This window comes from Schistocerca americana, chromosome 9 (assembly GCF_021461395.2).
Source record: "Schistocerca americana isolate TAMUIC-IGC-003095 chromosome 9, iqSchAmer2.1, whole genome shotgun sequence".
In the NCBI taxonomy this organism is placed as follows: Eukaryota; Metazoa; Arthropoda; class Insecta; order Orthoptera; family Acrididae; genus Schistocerca; species Schistocerca americana.
This window is the reverse complement of record NC_060127.1, coordinates 68,184,579-68,205,194: the sequence shown is the minus strand read 5'-3', so window position 1 is coordinate 68,205,194 and position 20,616 is coordinate 68,184,579. Positions and strand designations below refer to the sequence as shown.

The 20,616-nt window shown below is 42.7% G+C and overlaps 1 protein-coding gene across 4 annotated transcripts in view; it reads right to left on the bottom strand.

Annotated features, from left to right (window-relative positions):
- The window catches only part of LOC124550879 (1-phosphatidylinositol 4,5-bisphosphate phosphodiesterase), a 411,295-nt gene that overhangs the window by 73,745 nt on the left and 316,934 nt on the right, over positions 1-20,616 (bottom strand). For all 4 annotated transcript variants that reach the window (XM_047125637.1, XM_047125636.1, XM_047125638.1 and 1 more), the window contains 2 exons: positions 18,646-18,812; positions 9,397-9,607 (listed from right to left, as the gene is read on the bottom strand). In XM_047125637.1, coding sequence (XP_046981593.1) covers positions 9,397-9,607; positions 18,646-18,812 — 378 coding nt within the window. The remainder of the gene's footprint in view (positions 1-9,396; positions 9,608-18,645; positions 18,813-20,616) is intronic.

The window sequence follows — 20,616 nt, the reverse complement described above, 5'->3', positions numbered from 1 at the left end:
CTCTAAACCATAAGCAGGAGGACAAAACGCATGCAAAAATTATTTCTACTTCTAGTATTGTGGTCATGAATTGAAAAGTTCATCCTAAATTCACTCTTGTTATAAGGTGACATCCATTACTGATGTGTGGTATTTTCTTTAAAATTTCGACCCCGCCCCCCTCCCTTCCCCATGGTGAGATTTAATGAGATGTGGTGGAAATCCCTCCCCCCTCCCCCTCTCACGTGAGGTTTAGAATGTAGTTGGTTAAAAATACCAAAAACAGATTTTCTTATCTGTTTTAAACATTAATTAAAACCCTTTAATAAAACTGTATTTTATTTATAAAATGTAGGAAATAGTAGAATGAAATTTTCACTCTACAGCGGAGTGTGTGTTGATATGAAACTTCCTGGCAGATTAAAACTGTGTGCCGGACCGAGACTCGAACTCGGGACCTTTGCCTTTCACAGGCAAGTGCTCTACCACAGATGTGTGTCGAGGTGGAAGTACAGAGGCAAAGATGATGTTGAATGACAGGTGATGTACACGTGGCAGCAACTTGAAATTAGCGGAGGTTGAGGCCAGGTGGGTAACGGGAAGAGAGAATATATTCAAGGGCAAGTTCCCATCTCCGGAGTTCTGACAGGTTGGTGTCAGTGGGAAGTATCCAGATAACCTGGATGGTGCAACACTGTGCCAAGATGTGCTGGCCATGCACCAAGGCATGTTCAGCCACAGGGTGATCCTCATTACCAACAAACACTGTCTGCCTGTGTCCGCTCATGCAAATGGACAGTTTGTTGCTGGTCATTCCCACATAGAAGGCTTCACAGTGTAGGCATGTCAGTTGGTAAATCACTGGGGTGCTTTCACACGTGGCTCTGCCTTTGATCGTGTACACCTTCCGGGTTACAGGACTGAAGTAGGTGGTGGTGGGAGGGTGCATGGGACAGGTCTTACACCGGGGGCGGTTACAAGGGTAGGAACCAGAGGGTAGGGAAGGTGGTTTGTGAATTTCATAGGGATGAACCAAGAGGTTATGAAGGTTAGGTGGACGGCGGAAAGACACTCTTGGTGGAGTGGGGAGAATTTCATGAAGGATGGATCTCATTTCAGATCAGGATTTGAGGAAGTAGTATCCCTGCTGGAGAGCCACATTCAGAGTCTGATTCTGGGTTTGAGGGGATGAGGAAGTGGCTCTAGTTATTTGCTTCTGTACCAGGTCGGGAGGGTAGTTGCGGGATGCGAAAGCTGTTTTCAGGTTATTGGTGTAATGGTTCAGGGATTCAGGACTGGAGCAGATTCTTTTGCCATGAAGACCTAAGCTGTAGGGAAGCGACCGTTTGATATGGAATGGGTTGCAGCTGTCAAAATGGAGGTACTGTTGCTTGTTGGTGGGTTTGATGTGGACGGATGTGTGAAGCTGGTCATTGGACAGATTGAGGTCAACGTCGAGGAAAGTGGCATGGGATTTGGAGTAGGACCAGTTGAATCTGATGGAACCAAAGGAGTTGAGGTTGGAGAGGAAATTCTGGAGTTGTTCTTCACTGTGATTCCAGATCATGAAGATGTCATCAATAAATCTGTACCAAACTTTGGGTTGGCAGGCTTAGGTAAGCAAGAAGGCTTCCTCTAAGTCACCCATAAATAGGTTGGCGTATGAGGGGGCCATCCTGGTACCCATGGTTGTTCCCTTTAATTGTTGGTATGTCTGGCCTTCAAAAGTGAAGAAGTTGTGGGTTAGGATGAAGCTGGCTAAGGTAATGAGGAAAGCGGTTTTAGGTAGGATAGCAGGTCATCGGCGTGAAAGGAAGTGCTCCATAGCAGTGAAGCCCTGGACGCGTGGGAGATTTGTGCATAAGGAAGTGGCATCAATGGTTACAAGGATGGTTTCCGGGGGTAACAGATTGGGGAAGGATTCCAGGCGTTCGAGAAAATGGTTGGTGTCTTTGATAAAGGATGGGAGACTGCATGTAATGGGTTGAAGGTGTTGATCTACGTGGGCAGAGATACTTTCTGTGGGGGCTTGGTAACCAGCTACAATGAATGGGGCAGCCGGGATGATTGGGTTTGTGAATTTTAGGAAGTAGGTAGAAGGTAGGGGTGCGGGGTGTCGGTGGGGTCAGGAGGTTGATGGAGTCAAGTGAAAGGTTTTGTAGGGGGCCTAAAGTTCTGAGGATTCCTTGAAGCTCTGCCTGGACATCAGGAACGGGATTACCTTGGCAAACTATGTATGTAGTGTTATCTGAAAGTTAACGCAGTCCCTCAGCCACATACTCCTGACAATCAAGTACTACGGTCGTGGAACCCTTGTCAGCCGGAAGAATGATGATGGATCGGTCAGCCATCAGATCACGGATAGCCTGGGCTTCAGCTGTGGTGATGTTGGGAGTAGAATTAAGGCTTTTCAAGAAGGATTGAGAGGCAAGGATGGAAGTGAGAAATTCCTGAAAGGTTTGGAGAGGGTGATTTTGTGGAAGAGGAGGTGGGTCCCACCGTGACGGAGGACGGAACTGTTCCAAACAGGGTTCAATTTGGATAGTGTCTTGGGGAGTTGGATCATTAGGAGTAGGATTAGGATTATTTTTCTTCATGGCAAAGTGATATTTCCAGCAGAGAGTACGAGTGTAGGACAGTAAATCTTTGATGAGGGCTGTTTAGTTGAATCTGGGAGTAGGCCTTTAGATAGGACAGAGGTTTCGGATTGGGACAGAGGTTTGGAGGAAAGGTTAACTACTGAATTGGGGTGTTGTGCTTCCAGATTGTGTTGATTACAATTTTGAGGTTTTGGGGGGACTGGAGCTGGAAGTGGGAGATTGAGTAGATGGCAGAGACTGGGTCTGTGTGCAATGAGAGGAGGTTGAGGTTTGTTGGAAAGGTTGTGGAGGGTGAGTGAGTTGCCTTTCCAGAGGTGGGAAACCAGGAGATTGGACAGTTTTTTGAGGTGGAGGTTGGCATGCTGTTCTAATTTGCGGTTGGCCTGTAGGAGGATGCTCTGAACAGCTGGCGTGGATGTGGGAGAGGAAAGATTGAGGACTTTTATTAGGGACAGGAGTTCATGGATGTGTTCATTGGCTGAGTTGATGTGTAGGTGAGGGCTATGGATTGTTCAGTTAGGAACTAGTATAGGGACTGATGGAAAGAAGGGTTACAGCGAGAGATGGGAACTTTAAGTGTGAGGCCTTTGGGGGTAATGCCAAATGTCAGACAAGCCTGAGTAACTAAAATACGGGAGCGTAATCTGGCTAGAGCAAAGGCATGTTTGCAGAGGGAATGTAAATAAAACTTAATGGGGTCGTTGTGGGGATGCTGTTACCCTACCTAAAACCTCTTTCCTCATTACCTTAGCCAGCTTTATCCTAACCCACAACTTCTTCACTTTTGAAGGCCAGACATACCAACAATTAAAGGGAACAACCATGGGTATCAGGATGGCCCCCTCATATGCCAACCTATTTATGGGTGACTTAGAGGAAGCCTTCTTACTTACCCAAGCCTGCCAACCCAAATTTGGTACAGATTTATTGATGACATCTTCATGATCTGCACTCACAGTTAAGAAGGACTCCAGAATTTCCTCTCCAACCTCAACTCCTTTGGTTCCACCAGAGTCACCTGGTCCTACTCCAAATCCCATGCCACTTTCCTCGACATTGACCTCAATCTGTCCAATGGCCAGCTTCACACATCAAACCCACTAACAAGCAACAGTACCTCCATTTTGACAGCTGCCACCTCTTCCATATCAAACAGTCGCTTCCCTACAGCTTAGGTCTTTGTGGCAAACGAATCTGCTCCAGTCCTGAATCCCTGAACCATTACACCAATAACCTGAAAACAGCTTTCGCATCCCGCAACTACAATCCTGACCTGGTACAGAAGCAAATAGCTAGAGGCACTTCCTCATACCCTTAAACCCAGAACCTCCTACAGAAGAACCCCAAAAGTGCCCCCCTTGTGACAGGATATTTTCCGGGACTGGATCAGAATTTGAATGTGGCTCTCCGGCAGGGATACAACTTCCTCAAATCCTGCCCTGAAATGAGATCCATCCTTCATGAAATCCTCCCCACTCCACCAAGAGTGTCTTTCCACCGTCCACCTAACCTTCATAACCTCTTAGTTCATCCCTATGAAATCCCCAAACCACCTTCCCTACCCTCTGGCTCCTACCCTTGTAACCGCCCCCGGTGTAAAACCTGTCCCATGCACCCTCCCACCACCACCTACTCCAGTCCTGTAACCCGGAAGTTGTACATGATGAAAGGCAGAGCCACGTGTGAAAGCACCCACATGATTTACCAACTGGCATGCCTACACTGTGAAGCCTTTTATGTGGGAATGACCAGCAACAAACTGTCCACTCGCATGGGCGGAAACAGGCAGACAGTGTTTATTGGTAATGAGGATCACCTTGCTCTTGAATATATTCTCTCTTCCCATTACCCACCAGGCCTCAACTTCCACTAATTTCAAGTTGCTGCCGCGCGTACCTCACCTGTCATTCAACAACATATTTGCCTCTGTACTTCCACCTCGACTGACATCTCTGCCCAACCTATTTGCATTTACATATGTCCGCCTGTGTCTGTATATTTGTGTGTGTGTGTGTGTGTGTGTGTGTGTGTGTGTGTGCGCGCACGCGTGCGAGCGAGTGTATACCTGTCCTTCTTTCCCCAAAACTTAAGTCTTTCCACTCCCGGGATTGGAATGACTCCTTACCCTCTCCCTTAAAACCCACTCCTTTTGTCTTTCTCTCTCCTTCCCTCTTTCCTGATGAAGCAACCTTGGGTTGTGAAAGCTTGAAATTTGTGTGTGTGTGTTTGTGTGTTTTTTATTGTCTCTATCAACATACCAAAGCTTTCGTTTTGTAAGTTACAGCATCTTTGTTTTTAGATATATAATGTATATGGATAGATAAAAAAAATCTACTCACCAAGCGGCGGCAGTGGGACACACAAAAGGATTTAATGTTTACAAGCTTTCGGAGCCAATGGCTCCTTCTTCTGGTAGAAGAGTTGAAGGGGAAGGAAGAGGGGCGAAGGAAAAGGACTGGAGATGTTTAGGGAAAGGGGTACAGTTCAGAAAAGTCACCCAGAACCCAGGTAAGGGGAGACTTACCGCACAGGATGAGAAAAGAAGACTGATTGTTGGGGGTGGAGATTTGAAAACCTGAGAGCTTAAAGGTGGAAGACAGGGTAATATGTAAAACAGAGATTACTTCTAAAACATTGTGCAAAAGTTAATAAGAGTGAAAAGCTAAGTGCATTTTATGTAACAGAGTTGGGAGGGAGAACGGTGAAAAATAGACTGGTCAAAAAATGAAAGACGTAGAAAAATGTAGAAAACTAAAATGATATAAATAAACTGTGTGGTTTCAGTTGCCTGAGACTGCAGTCTCTCTCTCTCTCTCTCTCTCTCTCTCTCTCTCTCTCTCTCTCTCTCTCTCTCTGTGTGTGTGTGTGTGTGTGTGTGTGTGTGTGTGTGATAATATTGTTACATTCCATCCTGGATTTTCCATTGTTTGAAATCCTTTTGTGTGTGTGTTCCCCTGCCGCCGCTTGGTGAGCCGATTTTTAATCTATCCATTTACATTATATTCTGGGTTTTATTCAGGCAGACATACACAAGAAGGACAAAAAGGCTGACAAAAATAACGTTAACCATTTTGACGGATCCCTAAAAATGACCTTTGTTGCTATATTATATACATTAAATGCCACTGAACCTTTCCTTACTTTACAGAGGAAAGAAAACAGTGTACCTCCTTTTGACCCGTATGACCGCGTAGCTTTTCAATCTCTTCAACTATGGCATCAGTAAGAGAATTCTTGTCAGTGAAGGGCACCGAGAGTGTCTGACCAGATGACGCAATTGAAAAGCCTGTGTCATCGGATGTACTGTATGGCCTGATACAGGGCAAAGAGTTCTGCTGTAAATACTCACCAGTGTCCCAGAAGCGGACACTAAAAAAAGGCGGTGCCAATTATGAAGGAACACCATACACCACAGTCAGTCTGAGAGCCATCAGCGTACACAAAAGTACTATCGTAAAGTTCTGTGTGAAGATTGTGAAACTGAAGCCAATAGAGCTAGGCTGGAGTAGTGTCCTCAGGAAGCGAATGAAGGTCAAGGTGGGGAAGGTTCAGGTAGCGTGAAGTTAAGCTGTCAGAGCAATAGCCAACGAACTCCAGGAGGTAACAGAAGAGGGACACGCCCCACACTGGCGATCAAAGGAGTTATCGAAGGAGGTGGTATAGAATGGGTGGCCATGCATGGCAGACATATGGCATGCGTATCTGCTGAGGAGAAAGTCATGGTGGTAGGATAGTGGTAGTCAGTCAGCTTCTGCATACAGTCTCTCAACCAGGCCAAGGTAAACACTCCACAAGTAAAGGTGATCAAGACATTGCTGAATTTGCCATGGAGAACTGCAACAGACAGAAAAATCGCCAACAAAAAGGAAGCCGGATATGACCAGTGGGAGACAGGCCATTATATGGTTAATCACGACAGCAAAGAGGATGACACTCAGGACGGAACCCTGAGGCACATCGTTTTTCTGGATAAAGTTGTCTGACAAGGCAGAATCCACACGTACCTCGAAACCTCAGTCTGTTAAAAATTTCTCGAAGAAACGGGACATGCAACCACGGAAGCCCCATGTGTAGAGTGTACAGAGGATACCAGTCCTCCAGCAGGTGTCATACACTTTCCCCAAATCAAAAAACACAGCCACAATCTAGGATTTCCACAGTAAACCATTCACGGCATGGGTGGACAACGTAACGAGATGGTTAACTGCTTAATGCTGGGCTTGAAATTCACACTGTACAGTGATTAGTAAATTGCGAGATTCAAGCCAGCAAACCAGCAGGGCATGAATCACACATTCCATCAACTTGCAAACACAGCTGGTGAGAGAAATGGGGCAGTAGCTTGAAGGAAGGTGTTTGTCCTTACCGGGCTTAGGTATGGGTACGACACTGGCTTCCCGCCAGTGACTGGAAAACGTGCCCTCTGCCCTGAAGCGGTTGTACATATGAAAGAGAAATTGCTTGCCCGCAAGAGAAAGGTGCTGCAACATCTGAATGTGAACATCGTCTGGCCCTGGGGCAGAAGATTGTGATGAAGTAAGAGCATGATCTTCCTGATAGTAAAGGCGGCCTTCTAGCTTTCACTATTCTGAGAAGAGAAGGGTTATTGCCCAAGCCTCCTCCACTTGTTTCTGATGGAGGAAGGCAGGGTGATAGTGGGAGGACTCAAAATCTCTGCAAAATGGCAGCCCAAGGTGTTGGAGATAGCAATAGGGTCCACTATGATATCCCCTGTTATGTCCAGGCCAGAAATTTGGGAATGGACCAAGGTTCCAGCGAGCCATCAGAGGTTGGTCCACATGACAGAAGAGGGAGTGGAACTAATAAAACTACTAGTAAATTAGATCCTGTTAGCTTTTTTGCTATTCCGAAGAACATGATATTGTGCAGCTGTTTATTGTGATCGCAGTTTGGCATCTTAGGATGATGGTTACAAATGTGGAAAGCATGTCTCCATGCACGAATTGCATCGCAGCATGCCCCAGTCAACCAAGAGACTGGGACACAGCATGCTAAAGAAGAAATGCGAGGAATGGAATGTTCTGCAGTAGTAAGGTTGACATTTGTAAGATATTCTACCTTGTCATCACAACAGTGAAAATGTTGTTCATCAAAGGTCACCAGGGAGGAGTAAAGCCTCCATTCGACCTTAGAAAGCTGCAATCTGGGTGTGCACGTAGGTGGAGTAGGTGGTCAGTATACAGACAGCACACGGGAAATGGTCACTTGAGTATGTGTCAGACAGAACAGACCACTCAAGATGATGGGCAAGCTGGGCAGTGCAGAGGGATATGTCCAAATGGGAATAGATGTGTGTGGAGTCTGAAAGGAATGTGGGTGATCCCATGTTAAAGCAGATGAAGTTAAGTTGACTGAGAAGGTCAAACACGAGCACACCTCTTGGAGAGGTTCTGGGAGGATCCCAAAGGCGACAGTGTGCATTAAAGTCATCAAGAAAGGGGCGCAATAACTGCCCAATAAGCTAGAGGAAGTCTGTCCTGGTGACATCGAATGATGGAGGGATGCAAACAGTACAAACGGAAAAGGTCAAGTGAGCAAGGAAAAGGCAGATTGCAACAGCTTGAAGCTGGGTAGTCAGGAAGACGGGTTGACTATAAATGTTATCCTGGATGAGCAGCATCACTCCTCTATGAGACGGAATGTCCTCCTCAGGGGATGGTCAAAGCAGACCAGGAAGAAATATGAGAGTTCAAAGCTGTCATGAGGATGCAACTTTGTATCCTGGAGGCAGAGAACAAGTGGAAGCTCTGATTCTAAGAATAGCCATAAGTCCCCTTTATTGGAGTGAAGGACGCGAACATTCCACACGAGAATCGTGAAGGGGAAAGGAGAGGAGGGAAAAAATACAGTGCACGAAGGCTGGAGGATCCTGCTCCATAAGGTCTACAGAGGCATCAGCATTCTCCATCTGTCAGTCTCTGGAGTCCATGGCAGAAAAATGATCGGCGGTGCACACTGGTGACACGCAGGTCGGTCAGGCAAGGGTATCACATGACGACAACGTCGGAGAGGATCTCCGAGTCGGCAAAGCAGAAGTCCATTTCCCTTCGTTTGACTTCTTGGAGACTTTCCGGCTGGTAGAGAAAGACTCAGATGTTTATTGGCTGAAGAGATGTAGGAAGTCTTCACAGGAGTATTCCTTCTGTCCTCTCTGGCCTGTCAGTTGTGTAGCAGGTGACTTTGCCCCATGAGGCAAAAGTTTCGAGGATTGTTGCACAGCTGGAGGAGGAGACAGGGACATTACCATGATGCTGGGCAATTTCACAACCATGGTGTTAAATTTTAGGTCACGTGTCTACAAGGCCACGTCCTTTGTGGAGCGAGATGTGGCAAGAACAGTACTGTAGGTGCCAGATGGTACAACCCATGGTTTCCGACTAGCCAACAACTTCCGAGCAACCGGGTAAGCCAATTTTTCCTCCACCCAGATCTCCTGGACAGCCCACTCGAGATACACTGGACAATTTCACAGCATGGTTAACATTGCAGTTGATACAGCAGGGAGAAAGAGGCGGATAATCACCCTCGTGAATATCCCTACCGCAGGTTACGCATTTGGCCGAGCGTCGACAGGACAGTCGGGTGTGGTTGCAATGACGACACTTGTAGCACTGCATCGAGTTAGGAATGTACGGTTGTACTGGGATAACTTTGTAGCCTGCTTTGATCTTTGATAGAAGCACCACTCTACCAAAAGCAAGAAAGAGAGTGTGTGTGGGCACTAAGGATAAATCTACTTTTTTAATCACACAACAGACTGCCACAATGGCCTGATCGAGCACCTTCCGTTCCTCACCTGCAGCCTGCCAGTAGCACCTGGCGGTACATCTCGACGGAGGACTTGCCGCCGAACTGGCGGCCCGTCAGGTAGGTGTTGTGCGAGCTGTTGATGTAGTAGTGGGCCAGTGGCTGGTCCATGTCCATGTAGAAGTCCAGCCGGTCCAGGAAGACGGGCGCATTCTCATCGGACATCAGGTACCGAATCAGTCCGTCCTTTGTCAGCTTCTCTGTGGGGGGAGGAAAAAAGTGAGCCTGACCATAATTGTTGCAGACACTATTTGTTACAGACTACTACTCACTTAGGCAGGTAGGAAAGCGAGAACTATTTCTGTGCTGAGAATGTACACTTAACAATTCTGTCAGCAGTTGCAGTATCTATATTAGGTGACTAACTTCAGATTTTAAAGGTTCATTTTCGAACCTGACCCATTGATGCTGCAGTGACAGTGCCTCATCTTAATACTAAACATCAGTGTGGAAACACATGCTTTATAAATGTCTACAGAATACATGCTACAATCCACACATGCCTCTTACCAAGACAATCATTAATAATTGCTTTAAGAAATTTAATAAAGTCGCTGGCTCCCTGCCAGCAAAATGTTGAAACTGAAAAACTAAAAATATGTATGCTTTTCTCAGTACATTTTTAATTTCATTCATTCATTCATCATTCATTCATTCACTCAATCCCTTTACTGGGTTCTGCAGGGCTATTTTGTGAAATAAGGCAGCAAGTTTCTGTCATCTGACGTATTTCGAAGTACAGTCCACACACATGAAAATTACTGGTCAGGTAGACCAAAACTTTCCAAGGCCACAACGTTGAGCAATGAAACTATAACATTTGTTTAACTGTTGCATAGTCTGGTAGCCGAATAACGTATTAGTACAATGCTTTTTCAGCAGTGGCACGACTTTTGCTAGTTTGAGAACATCTGGAAATATACGAAATACCAGTGAAAGAGTGAAGATCATTGAAAATGACATTACTGCATGCAGAGTGCATGCTTTTTATATGAAGTGGTGGTACAGTAGTGCTTCAATTATCAAAATTGGTTGGTTGGTTGTACCGGGGGAGCATGGGTGTTTGGAAAACTGGTTTATTCAGATAATCAAACTGTATGCTTTTATTTATCAATTTACCAATAAAAACTACACACATTTGTAATAACATGAATCTCTTTTGTTATTAGAAAGGCAAGCACAATAGGAATGTATGCAGCACAAAATAGTAAACAAAGAACTGTTTAATACATGTGATTTAATCCATAAAAAAATTCTTAATTTTGGTCTGTCTAAGCAAGCTTACCCACTTACGAGCAGCTAAGCAACCCACTTTTTCCAGGACTGATATGTGATGCTGGTCGCTGTCATCTTCAGCTTCAAATCAATGTAAGGCAGTATCTAAACATGCATATGCTTTAGAAGTAGGCGTCATATTTTTGTCTTCATTTTCTGGATCACTAGATGATGAGATGCTGGTGGCATCAGCTTTATCAGTGATGAGGTTTACAATTTTGTTATCCTGCACGATTTGGTGCCCTCGTTTGTCGACACTCATCCACTCTACATCTTCCTCCTAACATTCATGTCAAGTGAGTTCACTCGTCATACTGAGCATTTCAGCTACATCTTTCTGTTTGTCATTTTCAATCGGACATTTAGAGCTTTCAACTATATCCAAAATTTCATTCCATGTGTTTTTTCAGAATCTGTCCCTTTACACTACCCCATGCTTGTACGATTATGCAGGATGCCTCTTTTACATCAATATTTTTATGGTTTCTTAACAGATTTTCTTTTCCCTCCTCTCTTTCTAAGAATAACTTATGTAACAATTCTTTTCTATATCATCATTTGAAAGTCTCAATAATACCTCAATCCATAAAACGTAATAAGCAGATTATGTTAAGAAAATCTTTTAGAAACTTATTCTGCTTGTTTAAGATGTCAGGTGAGGCTGAGTTGATGTGTTGTCAAAAAGTGCTAATGTTTTTTCCCTTTTGCCATTCTTTAACTGCTTAACTTTTACAGAGGGTCAAAAACCATTTTGTAGTATTGTACTATACATCCAGATGCTCTTTTGTGAAACGTAAACATTATCTATGGTAGACATTAATATGTCTGTTCAATGTTTGAAACAAAGTGGTTTCTTACTTTGACCAGTGATGAGCATAAGCAATCAATGGTGACCAGTAGTATCAGAACAAGCTAAAGCAGTAATATAATCCTTGCTTACTTTAGGACCTAGTGCTGCTAATTCATGACATGAAGCAAGAGCTTTTCTTGACAGTGCTTTCCAATTGAGTTCAGTTTTGTCAAAAGTGCAAATATTTTCGATGGCATAATCTTCTTGTCTTAATACATTCCTTAGTTTGATTTTGAAATATCCAACTGCTAAAGGACCAGCAGATAGTTTTTCTCCTCATATTTGAAGCTCACAAATGCCATGTCTTGACAAAGCATTTTAACCAGCCAGTGCTCACTTTAAAATTTGACTGCCCTCCAAGATTTTCACTAAACTGAATTTCTTGAATACAATGATTCGATCAGATGCTGGGGGTAATATGGAAGGACAACAGAGTGCCAGATGATTGGAGAAAGACAGTTACAATACCACTGTTTAAGAGAGGAAGTAAAAAGAAGTGCATCAGTTACCAAGAAATCTTACTGATACCATGCTGTCTTAAGGTAATGGAAAAGGCCATAGAAAAGAGACAGAGAAAAATCCTAGAATATCAGTTTGAGGAACAACAACCTAAATTCAGAAGTAACAGGGGAATGGAAGATTTTTTTTCCCCCTGTCAGTCAATGGAGAAGTACTGGGAAAAAGCAAAGGATCTGATAACAGTATTCCTGGATTTGGAAAAGGCATGCAACAGTGTATCAAGGGATAAAATATGAGAATGCTTGACAAAAAATAATGTTCTTGATTCACTAACTAAAAAAAATTGAGATACTGTATGAAGTTTGTGAAAGTAGTGTACAAGTAGTAGATGGAAGATAAAAATAGTCAAGACAAGGAGAGGTGTTCAAGTACGGCAGTTCACTTTCCCCATTACTTTTCATTACATTTATGGACACAAGTGTGAAAGAAATAAAGGAAGTAGAAAATGAGGATCTTAATGCTTTTGCTTTTGCTGATGAATTCATTATCTGGGCAGAGATGGAAATCGACCTTCGGAGGAGACGAGATTGCTGGAATAAAATTTTAAAGAATTTGAGTTGACTGTGAGTAAGAATAAGGCAGTGGCAATGAAGATGAGTGGGACACACACACCATGTAATAACATACTGCAAGTAGAGAAGACTGAATGTGTGAAAAGTTTCAAGTAACTTAGCAGTGTCATATCAAGAGAGAGAATTGCTGAACTAGAAGCTTTCAGAAGAGTAGCAGAAGTATTCAGCTTTTTCCACCAAGCACGAACCCTAATCTAGGACAAAGTGGTCCCTTTAAGATCCAAGCAGACCATGTATAAAACCTGTCTCCTGCCAATCATGACATATCACCGGGAAACCTGTGCCATAATAAGGGAGAAGAGGTTCAGCTGCAGGCGTGTGAAACAAAGTTTCTTAGGTCAGCTCTACAAAAAACCAGGAGAGAGAGAGAGAGAGAGAGAGAGAGAGAGAGAGAGAGAGAGAGAGAGAGAGAAAGAGAGAGTCAGGAACAAATAGATAAGGAGAGACCTGCAGGTGACCTCGACCATAGAGGAAAGAATGAGTGCTGCAAGGTTGAACTGGCTAGGTCATGTGAAGCAAATGCACCCACCTGGAGCTCCATGTCAGCATTTGGGGACGGACCAGGAGAAAGATCAACTGAGTGCCCTACGAAGAGATGGACAAACTAGATTAACAAAGATCTCAAGAGGAGAGGGGGTAATGAAGGATGCAGTGGAGAAATAAAAGCTACACCACGACAGAAATCGATAGACACATATTGTTCACAAAGGTTTTCCTCATGTTTTTTTAAAAAAATCACTTGTACACAGCATCATCTAGAACAACATTTGTGGCAAGCTGTGCAGTTTTATGACTTGCCAATCAATCAGCAGAATTGAACTCAGGTACCAACCTCTTATTCATTGGTTGCAGATTCAGCTTCTTCTAACCTTTTATTAAACTGGTTCATCTCTCTCAGAGAGAACAATGTTTCATTTATGCAGCAAAGCTGACAAGAGTAATTGTAACGGAGCACAAACAGTTACAACTGTCATCAAGTCAGCACTGTCGCAAGGGATGGGAGTCTGTAACGATGGAGGCTGGCCCACACGAGCAAGTAACAGTTGGGTCAAGCAGTCGTCCGGTCAACTGATGTTCAGATAACGGATGCTGTACTGTACTTCACCAGTACCTCTCAAAGTTTTATTAGTTAAATTATTTCATTTTACTCAAATTTCAACAGTCTGTTTTGAAGACAGAGGGAAAAGCTTTTGCAATCTCAAATTTCCCAGAGAAATGCACTGTCACCCCTCTACAGTTCCCCCGAGTTACGTCGCCATATGGAGGACTGGAGCGGAGTGGACTGGGCTGCTGGCAGCTGCCAACAAGTGGCAAACACACAGTTCTGATGATATTTTACTATAGTTTCTCTTTAGGTAATAGCTGACACAACTCATTTTGCGTGACAAGTTTCGTAACCTAGTATTGTGACAAATTACTATTTCTAGCATCATAACTCCACTGTTCGTTTTTCTATCTCTAGGCTTCAAAACCGTCAGTAAACTTTTGGGGAGCTGTGTATCTGTTACAACAATATCACAGAAACGTGTTTTAATGCCTTCCATTACCCATTTTTTTTTTTTTTTTTTTTTTTTTTGTTACTGATCACCAAACTGTCAACATGAACTGTCAGATAAGAGACAGAGCATGGCCAGCTGTCTCAAGCTCTCACGAAATCCCTTTTGTGGCTGCAGCTGGAAACTGTCCACCCTTAACAGTGTGCAGCACACGAAGCAAACTGTGTAAGTGCTGCTCCACAAGTTTGCCCTGAAACGTTCGTCAGTGGACCCAGATCCTTTCTCTGCACTACTACACAATTAGAACTGGTCCAAATAAAGGCCAGTGGCCTCAGTTTGACACACAAGATGTGATTAAATGTTTTGGCTACTCCTCTACTGTTATAAATAAACTGCAGCAGTCTGACTACTTGCAGAAAGATTCTGACACCCAACTATCAGACTGAAAACTGTGCATTGCTAACAATTCCACACACCACCTCCAGCCAATTTCAAACAGCTTCTGCCAACTTTCTGCACAGCAGCAAAACGAGAACAGTGTTTAAAATCAGTTGGTCAAATGACACATAGAAACACCCCCCCTTTAACCCTAGAGTAGGTGTGCTGGTGTATTTTATACACCAAACTCACCTTTTGCACTCTACATGAAGAAGGCCAACGTTATATCCATCTAAGTGCTGTTCCTTTCTAGTCATTGTTTAGCTTATGTTTAGTTGTGTCAGAGAGGTTACAGCATTGACAGGTCTAGGGGACCGATAAGTTATTCCTGGAACTGCAGCAGTGGTGTACTGTATACATCACGTGCCTGGTCTCTTAAGTACTATTTCAAATTGTCAACATAATCTTTTGTACATTTACACAATGTGATGTGCCAAAAAGTGGTATATTTTAGAGATGTACATTATTATGCTTCATTAGCTGCTAACTAAAGTTCGTTTTCTGATTGTAGGGTGAAAGAATGCTTGACAGAGGAGAAATTAGAGTAGACTCACTTAGAGATTCTTGCGGAAGAATATGACAGAAGAGATGTTGATGATGATGTTTTCTGATGGAGAGGATGAAATAATATTACCAAGTGATCATGATGGTCACTCTAAAATTGAATGTAATGAAAGATTACCTTCGTTAGACACTGAAGACAATATAATTATTGGTAATGGCAAACAAACAAAATGGATGAAAACTGATATGCATAAAAAACATCACATTTGCTAACAAGAAATATTAACCTTTACAAGCCCTAAAATGATAGCATGAAGTACTGATGAGGAAATTGAATCATTCCATAAATGACAGATGAAATTGTGCACCTTACAAATGTACACATTCACAGAAAACAGAAAGAGGAAAATTATTCTAGAAACAGGAATGTTAAGCTGACAGACTGCAACAAAATTTCTGCAGTATTAGACATTCTTTATTTGATTGGCCTCAAAGATTGAAACCACACAAAGGTGTAGGAACTTGGGTCAAATGAAGAACCCAAATTATTGTTTTGAGAGAGCCTGCATGAGATACAAGAGTTTTTTTAACGTTTCTCAGGTTTATCAGATTTGATGATATAGAAACTAGGGATATGATATGTGAAACAGATACATTATCAGCTCTTAGGAGCTTTCTGAATACATTTGTGGAAAATTGCATGGATAGTTATGATCTTCGAGAATTTGTTACTATTGATAAGAAAGTAAAAGCAATCAGAGGCCATTGCATCTTCATACACACATTCCCAACAAACCAGCCTCAAAATATTTGCTCTGTGTGATGCCAAGTCATTCTACACTCTTTTTCAGAATATTGTGGCAAATAGCCAGAAGGACCATTTTGTGTTTGTAATAAGCTATTTGCTACAGTATGTACTCTAACCGCATGAGTAAAAGGCACAAATATAAATGTGACACCAGATAACTGGTATACTAGCTACTTACTGGCTCTCTCCCTGGTGAAAAACAATATAACTTATACAGGAACCATACACAAGCATAAAAATGAAATACTACCCGAGTTTTTGTCCAACGAGAACCGAGAAATCAGTTCAGCAGTTTTGGGATGCTAGAATGACATTACTACGGTACTGTACGTACCTAAACATAATGCATCTCTTCTACACATTTCCACAATGTACAGTGAGGTAACAGTATGTGAGGCCAATACGAAGCCTCACATTATAGCTAGATTGTAATAAGACAAATGGTGGGGTCGAATCTGTTGACCAACTGCGCAATAAATATTAAGTAATGCAAATGACAAGAAGATAGATTGACTATACAATATGCACTGTCAAACGCGGCTGGTATCGATGCATGTGTGTTATTTCGAGCAAATGAAAAGAAGGAGAAATTTCCAAGTACAGTTCTTCTAAAGAACCTTTCTTTTTAACTCATAAAACCACACCTTATCAAAAGATGTGCGATACCAAGTGTACCACTTGATGCTGGCACACACGTGTGCTGTTACAGAGTTCAAGAGATGCATATACAAGAGCAACCAGTAAAGCAAAAAGGCAGATGTAGAATTGTGGAAGGGCAAAGAAAAGCTTCACAACAATAAGTTGTAGCTCTTGTAATGATTTTGTCTGTGAAAGTCATTCTCAAACAACAGTTCTCTGCAAAAAACAGTGTTTGTTCTTCCAAAGTAGAAGGCAATTAATTTGTAACTAAATTATTCCAATGCTCCTGTAACTATTAAGAGTGCACCTTCTCTAGGATTAAGTTTCTACAGTAACAGTTGGAATTTATTGGACGTGATCAGATCCTGCTGAGGCCACTTCGTCCATTCACCATTAACCGCTAAACACCAAACGCCACCCACAGCCACCATCTGACAGTCAAGCACACACCTGCTCAGGTAAATACTTGTATCCTACTGCCCAAAGGGTTGTCAGCTGTCAACCTGATATAACGACAATGAGAACAATGATTATAATAATAATAATAATAATAATAAAACTTTTCCATATATTTGCCAGTTTTTGTAAAATTATTATTTTATATGTCCTTTCCATTTGTTCCCCTTTCCTCAGTTCAGTTTGTATAAAGCACACTTCACGTAAATACGGCAACAAAAGCAGCGTGTGCCCTTAAAAAAGGTAGAGCTGTCAAGCACAGTCTACATTGTTATGTTTTCTGTGGGTAAAACATTTCACAGGTGAAACACTCCCCAATTCGGACCTCCAGGTGGTGATTACTCAGAAAGATATCATCCGGGAGAAAAATCAACATTCTGCAGCTCAAAGTGTGGTTTGTTACTTCCATTAAAGTGAATGCTTTATCGTCGCCAAGATATGTAGAGCGCTGACAGCAAATGCAGTAAATCTAGTTTATACACATACTACCTCTGTAGGTGATGAAGATAGTGGATGAATGTATTATGGGTTAAAATAAATTTTTCACATAGTGAAGACTAAAATTTAATTCAAATGGGGGACTGGAGTGCAATACTACGAAAATGAAGAGAAGGAAAATAGTAAGAGAATACAGAGTGTAGGAAAGGAGTGAAAGGGGAAGCCACCTGGTTGAATGAATACTGCACCACATTTCCAGGAGCAGACGCGGACTGTGGCCGTAATCTATTAGTTATTAACTGATGCAACTGCACAAAGTTAGGGAACAGAACCCATATAATTTAGAGGAACCACAGGTTTTCGAAAGCCCCAGAGGTTGCCCGCGACAGGCTTTTCACCAGCAGGAGAGGCAGTGAGGGGGCAGGGTCACAGGCAGAGGTGCACACTATCTGTTACCTTTTATCTACTGCCGACACTTTTGTCCGTTATATTTGCTCACAGTCCATTTGTTATGAGCTGGTCTCTGACAGTCATGTATTCTTATTTTTCCCTAACTTCTTTAGTCTCTATTCCTTTACACTTACAGTTGAGAAAAAAAAGACATAGTCCCACACAACTGAAGAGAGAAACAGTCATGTGGTGCTGCCACTTGGGACACCCAGAGGGGCAGTTCAGCCACCAATTGAAAAGGCTCCCGTCACTCGGCACACGACGGCATCCGTGCTCACAGTGTGTGCAAGTCGTGTGGCATGTGCATCTGTTGAGTAGAGACTGCTGTAATGGGAGCATGTATGGATGGATCACCACTGACAGTAACGTGTGCCCTCATTCTCCGAGACACTGTGGCCAGCTTCAGAATGTAGCCAGGGATACCGAGAGGTTCAATGTTCTGGGACAGCGGACATTAAGTCTGGTGATTGCGAACTTTTTGTCATGATTACTAGCAATAATTTTTTTCTTTCACCACCAAGATCCAAACCAGTTATCTCCGAGCAGAGTGCCACCACACAGGCACGTATTAGCGACCTCGGCTATGGAACAGGTGTTACTGATAGAGCTATGTAAGTCCCCAGAATTCTGAAAGCTGCTGCCTGTGTCTCACATCTACCTGTCGACCCAGCCGATTTCTCTCGCGAGTACAGCTATCGTACTTTTCATTATTCCTTATGTAGCCCGACATTTTCATTTTGATTAAGTAAATGGAAGTTAACCATAGTTCCAAAGGACCAATGAAATGACTCACTCTCATTCTTGGCTTCCTCATCCTGTTCGTATGTCGTTATTATTTCTGCAGCCCGCTTCTCATCGTACAGTGGGTACAGAATTTCATTGAGGCGAGGATCACGCTGCTTCTCGTTGAGGAACGTGATGAACTGATCAAGGTTAATCCTGTCGGCTTTTCCCTGTGTTCTGGAAAAGTTAAATATAAATTACGAGTGTTGTCAAAATAAAGGGAACTCACTCACAATTACATCCAAAAGTTAAACTCAATACTAGAATAGGCTATCTGTTTGACGAAAAACATTTATGTGCACTCAAAATGATCACCTAACAATCGAAATGTTGTTAAACTGTAGTTTTAGTTAGCTGAAATCTGTTCAGATTTTACTCTTGGGTTTCAGTTAAGAACTTAACATTCATTACACAATCTTGTAGAAGATACTCTTCTCAAATTGTACATGTCATATGCATCTCCACAAGACTAATTTGAGTAAATGCATCCACATGTGCTATTCTCATGGAAAAAACAAAGAATTACTAATGCAAAAATCTGAAACAGTTTGCAACAATGGAATCAAATACTACGAAAGAAAAAGAACTGAAAAGTAACATATTATAGGTCTGACCACATCATAACAATTGCAAATGTTGAGACACCCAGACGCAATTGAAACCATCCAGAAAGTACCAATTTGTGTTTCAACTCTCCACCACTGAATGGCAACATTACACACACAGCAAATAAGTTTGCGTCCATCAGTGCACGAGAAAGTCTTAGCACCCTGCCCGTATCATTCCTCCCACTAATGCAATTCTCTCAGTGTGTACAGAGCTGCAGGAGTGTCTTAACAGAGTGAACACTTATTATTAGTTTACCCACATTTGGAGACTGTCATTGCTCGGCAACTGTGTACTGAACTTATGAACAGCTGCTCCAATAGCTAATATGTTCCTTACTTTTGTCCACAATGTTTTTAATTCCACATTTAAGTCATTCTTTAGAGGATCTGAAAACTGGCATGCAGTGAAGCAAAGACAATGTAATAAAATACTGTACTATACTAAAGTCCTGTAGGAAGACCCCCTTATGAACGATCACTCATTTCGAATAATATATGCATAATTTCTGGGGATCTGTAAACAACCGTCAATGACTGGATAAGTACGAATAATCACTTCTGGCTACAAGTGTATTGAGAGAGACTGCGGCGGTCAACTATTTTGAAAACGCAATACGATGTATACGTGCTCATTTACAAGATACAACTCAGGGGATACGAATTCTATTGTGGAATGACCATTACTCAAGTGCATTCCCTCCTCATTTTCACTCGTCACGTCACTCCAGGTGTGGTCCTCATGCCGGTAAACTCTTCACCTGAGAACTGGAAAAGTGAAGATGTGTAAAGGTGTTGCAGCATTTCTAGTGCCCATTTCTGTAAAGGCAGGTGGTCTCTGCACCCCAACTGCTACAATGCAACGAACGGACATTCCCCTGAAAGCCAGTTTTACTGCTTAAAAGGTGAACTCCGCTTGAAAGGTGCCAGTCTTGAGCTCCAGGTAATCATCACCTCAAAAGGGCCAAATTCTGTACGTACAGTGCAAAAGAAAGTGTCATAAAGACAGGCAGGCCTGAATCAAAAGAGAGACACTATTATCCTTCTGTTCCTGAATGTCTACGAAGCCATATTAACACAGAACAATTTTACTGTATTTTATGAGTGAAAATTAATGTTTAGGACCCCACCACATTGAGGTCACCAGAGGCAGACTAGACTCTCGTATCAGACAAAGGTGGATAAGGAAATTGGCCGTGGCCTTTCGTAGGGACTGTCCCCACCTTTCGCACCGATTCAGAGAAATCGAGGAAACATAAACCTGGGTGGTAAGGTGGGGATTCAAACAACTAAACCAACAACTGTCGAGTATCCGACCGCGATTCACCTCGCTCGGTCTCTTTCGAAAGAGCAAAGAGACATGTCAAATATGTGTT